Below are 4,836 nucleotides of genomic sequence, written 5' to 3'. Positions count from 1 at the left end.
GTACAGAATACGACAACATACCTGATCATATCTGGATCTCCTTTGGACCCCAGCCAAAAGTGTTCAGTACAATCCCCCCCTTCCCCTCAACTCTTCCCCCTCAAAACCCTCCCGCCTCCCCCCTTCACCCCTCCCTATCCCTCTCCCACTTTTCCTGCAACTCCCCAGCCCTGAAAGCATAAACCCTAAAACCCTCATTAAAGACAAGGGGGGGCGACAGAGCCCCTGCTGATCTGGAATTGTCGTACCCCGGCCCTTTTCCGATTTTGCCGTACATCCTTCCGTGTAACTACCGTCGTACACAGGCACCAACTGCCCCGACGTCCAGGGCACCCTCGACAGCACGAACTTCTACCGGTACGTCCACCGAGCGCCCCCGCTGCAGTGGAGCTCCAGCCTGGCTCAGGGAGCACAGGATTACGCGGATGAACTGGCAGCCCGCGGCTGCGCCCTCGACCATTCCGTTAATCAGGCGTTTGGGGAGAACCTCATGCAGGTGGGACCCAGTGTGTGGAGTGTGGAGTGTGGGGTGTGGAGTGTGGGGTGTGGAGTGTGGAGTGTGGGGTGTGGAGTGTGGGGTGTGGAGTGTGGAGTGTGGAGTGTGGAGTGTGGGGTGTGGGGTGTGGGATGTGTTTATGTGTGTGTGTGTGTGTGTGTGTGTGTGTGTGTCTGTATTAGAGGATAATTCGGCCACTGGCGACGGCGGCAGGTCACTGCTTGCTAGACTAGACGTAAATCGACTGAGGATGACCCACGAATGTTTCACGAACGGACGCGTTTTGGAATTCGTGAAGTGTGCCCCTAGGTTATTGAAAGGGGACGTGGTCACTCATTGGGGGTTCACGCCCTAGCCGAACAGACACCGCTGGTCGAACCGGGGTTGGACCAACCAGCCACATGCCGGGTGGGGACCAAGGGACCCTTCACGGCCGGGAGACAGAGGTCGTTACGGCCTCCCAAGCAACGAGTATTATAAGATTCTCGGAGTGAGCCCCCCGAGTCGGAAGAGGGGGAAGTGAGGGGGGAGAGGGGGAACTTAGGGTTTTGCCTACTTGGACAGGAGAGCCCAGGCCTTGTTGGCGGAGCGAATCCGCCCTGTGCCTTGCCGTGTGATTAACTATTATTACACGGACACTACCCTCTAACACTACTCGATGTGAGGAGAGGTGTAGGCCGGTTTTATGTCCGGGGCCGGGGGGGTGGATGAAGGCCCGTGGTGGTGGGGTGGGTGTGTGTGTGTGGGGGGGGGGATGGCGGGAGAAGTGCCGCGTTGGGATGCTGCTGCCTACTATTACTTCTACTGCTGGTGATGGTGCTGGTGCTGCTAGTGGCGTTTCTGTAACCTCTGTTTTCGTTTCAACGGCTGTTAGTTTCGTTGTCGTTTGTGCTACTTTTTTTTGTGTTGCTGCAGCGGCGTCAGTAAGGCTGCTACTGCTGCTGTTGTAGCCGTTATCCAGCCGTCTGCCATTCCCGCACGTGTCTTCTGCTGACACCGCTCCTTAATTGTGTTTGACCCTCTGCCCTGTCTGTCTCTCTGTCTGTCTGTCTCCCTGTTCATCTGTCTGTCTATCTGCGTGGCTGTCTCCGTACCCGCGGCCCACCCAGGTCATTTCCTACCCAGCCCCCGACATCGGCTGCATGGAGGCGGTAGACGGCTGGTACAGTGAAGTCCAGTACTACGACTTCACAACGCCGAAACCGTTCGAAGTTAACTGGCCTCGAAGGATCGGTCACTTCTCCCAGCTGGTAAGGGTTTGCCTATTGTAGCCTCGTTAGGACTCCTGAATCCTCGAGGAGTGTCGTACGCTCTGCCGTCCGTCGTGCCTTAACCTCATGCACATGACTGCCCTTCATAATCTGCTCTTCGGTAAAATTTTATATTGACATATTTATTTTTTATTTTTCGCTTCGGATTATTTTTCCTTTCGTTCCAGTATAAAGTAATATTTTCGCTTTATACTCCCTCGCTTGCTTAATTTGTAATGACAAACTGTTCCCGCTTTATGTCCTAACCTGGCTTTCACCCCCCAGGTTTGGCGCGCCAGTTCGGCTCTGGGGTGTGGTGTGGCCACCGCAGATCAGCAGGTCGAAGTCCTGCCCGGGCGATTCAGGCCCGGGGGATGTAAGGTAATTGTTTGCCGATACAAGCCCTCCGGCAACTACGCGGATAACGGATTGTTTGCGAGAAACGGTGAGTGATGAGTGAGTGAGTGAGTGAGTGAGTGAGTGAGTGAGTGAGTGAGTGAGTGAGTGAGTGAGTGAGTGGGCTCCTCTACCGCGATAGGGAGTCGAGCTGTGCACCTCGGCGTGGCGCCAGCGGGGTACGACGAACGAACGCCCGTACATCCGCGCGGTACAATTCCTGTCTCGCCGTGATAATACAAGTTTTGCCAAGTTTTTTGTCCTCAAAACGTTCCGAAGCATTTGATCATAAGCGATTATTATGATATTACAACAAACTCATACACACGCATATGATATGAGTGTATATAACATGAATGCATTTATGATGTGGTGAGTGGGGTAGGCCAGAGCAAGTGCTAGGGCAGGTCACAGGAGGATGCCAGGTGATGCCGTACCTGCCGTATCTTTCACGACTCCGAAACCATCCTATAACCCGTGACCCTTCTGTCTCACTCTCCCACAGTGCATGTGTATATGCTCCGTAGCGGTCTGTATACGGCAATCTGTACACGGCAGCACGCATTGCCCAGCTGATGTGGCTGTCTAAGCTGTCGCTGTCCGTGTGCCTAGCCGTCCGTCCCCCAACTTCCTGCCGTACGCGACATGCACGCTCGCACTCGCACTCGCACTCGCACTCGCACTTGCACTTGCACTCGCACTCGCACTCGCGCTCACACGCGCGCTCACACGCGCGCTCACACTCGCACTCACACGCGCGCTCACACTCGCGCTCACACTCACACTCGCGCTCACACTCGCGCTCACACTCGCGCTCACACTCGCACTCGCACTCACACTCGCGCTCACACTCGCGCTCACACTCGCACTCGCACTCGCACTCGCACTCGCACTCGCACTCGCACTCGCACTCGCACTCGCACTCGCACTCGCACTCGCACTCGCACTCGCACTCGCACTCGCACTCGCACTCGCACTCGCACTCGCACTCGCACTCGCACTCGCACTCGCACTCGCACTCGCACTCACACTCGCACTCGCACTCGCACTCGCACTCGCACTCGCACTCGCACTCGCACTCGCACTCGCACTCGCACTCGCACTCGCACTCGCACTCGCACTCGCACTCGCACTCGCACTCGCACTCGCACTCGCACTCGCACTCACACTCGCGCTCACACTCGCGCTCACACTCGCGCTCACACTCACACTCGCACTCGCACTCGCACTCGCACTCGCGCTCACACTCGCACTCGAGTTCTTCCTTTCACCTGAAGTCCGCAACTAACTCACCGCTTACACCCCCCCCCCCTCGCAGCCGCCGCTTGCCCACCACCGCCTCCTGCTGTCTCAGCTCTCCCCTCTCCTCACCCCTCCTTCCCCGCCTTGCCCTCTCCCTCCCCCGCCTTTCCCCGGGTACCTTGCAGTGCTTCCCCCCCGTCCCGATGTCCAGGTGGATGGTTGAGGGAAGTGCACGTAAGTTAGTTAGTTGATTAGTAAATTAGTCGTGGTGGATCCTTTCATACCTGCACTGCTCTATGAGGTGAATTCAACTCCGAAGTGCTAATAGACATTTAAGTGATGGAAGAAAGGACACAAGATGGACAATGGAAAGTCAAAAAGCTGAAAATGCTTACTTGACATGACGTTATGTGACCACCACGCGTGCTGGGGAACGTGTGGAGAGCGTGCGTGTGTGTTTCGGAATCCAGACAAGTTGTCACAAGGCCCCCCGGAAAGAAATAGAAGCAGCAGCAGCAGCAGCCGTAGATTGCTGCCTGTAGAAAAGAAGCAGAAGGGGAAGGTGGCAGTCTTGGTTGGAGCCTAGTGCCGCAACGCCCATCGTCCCGAAACGCAGGGTTTGCACGCGTGTGCGTGTGTATGTGTGTATGTATGTGTGTATGTATGTGTGTATATGTATATGTATATGTATGTGTACGTGCATGCATCTGCATGTGCATGTGCATGCGCATATGCGTATATGCGTGTTGCTTTTGCGTATTACATGTGTGTGGGCTCACATTTTCTTGTTTTTGCGTGGTGCGGGTTGCGGGTTGCTAAATCATCGCCGTTAAGGAGGTGGTGATGATTGAAAAGGAGGAGGAGAGGAGGACGCCTCCTTGTAAGGAGGTGGACGCGCAGCCGCCTTTCCTATAGCATCACACCGCGCCATGTGTGTATGTATGTATGTGCTGCTGTTGCTCAACTGGGCCGCATGTGAATATGCACGCGCGCGCGTGTGCGTGTGTTTGCACGTGTGCGTGTGTGTGCGCGCGCGCGTGTGTGTGTGCTATAATGCGAATGGCCATCCACGCATTACGAGTTAACCCCCCAACGTCCGCGAAATGCGGCTGCAGTTGCGGCAGTAGCAATAGCAGTAGCAGCAGCATTGAGAGAATCTAGTAGATGCATGCTGATGGAGCTGCAAGCTGCCAAGCTGCCAAGCTGCCAAGCTGCAGCTGTAGCTGTGTCCGTTGGGACTTGCGTCCAGGCGTGGGCGTGGCGGTGACGGCCGTGGTGATGAGGATGAGGATGAGGATGTTTGTCATGGGCAGACGCTACGTGGTGACTTGCGGTCCTCGACCACACCATAGTGCCAGGAACGGGTGGGCGGTGCGGGGAAAAGATGTACGTCGATGTGTGTGCGTGTGTGTTTGCGTGCGAGGGAGTGCGGGGAGATGTAAAACCTGTACA

The 4,836-nt window shown here is 56.0% G+C and overlaps 1 protein-coding gene across 1 annotated transcript in view; it reads left to right on the top strand.

Annotated features, from left to right (window-relative positions):
* VOLCADRAFT_86343 (uncharacterized protein) overlaps nt 1-3,607 on the top strand; it is a gene marked incomplete at both ends in the record, with an annotated part of 18,775 nt that extends 15,168 nt beyond the window's left edge. The window contains 4 exons of the mRNA XM_002946206.1: nt 306-496; nt 1,606-1,746; nt 2,032-2,122; nt 3,570-3,607. Coding sequence (XP_002946252.1) covers nt 306-496; nt 1,606-1,746; nt 2,032-2,122; nt 3,570-3,607 — 461 coding nt within the window. The remainder of the gene's footprint in view (nt 1-305; nt 497-1,605; nt 1,747-2,031; nt 2,123-3,569) is intronic.
* Between the last annotated feature and the right edge of the window lie 1,229 nt (nt 3,608-4,836).

Source organism: Volvox carteri (assembly GCF_000143455.1).
Source record: "Volvox carteri f. nagariensis unplaced genomic scaffold VOLCAscaffold_1, whole genome shotgun sequence".
NCBI lineage: Eukaryota > Viridiplantae > Chlorophyta > Chlorophyceae > Chlamydomonadales > Volvocaceae > Volvox > Volvox carteri.
This window is presented reverse-complemented; position numbering and strand designations above follow the sequence as displayed.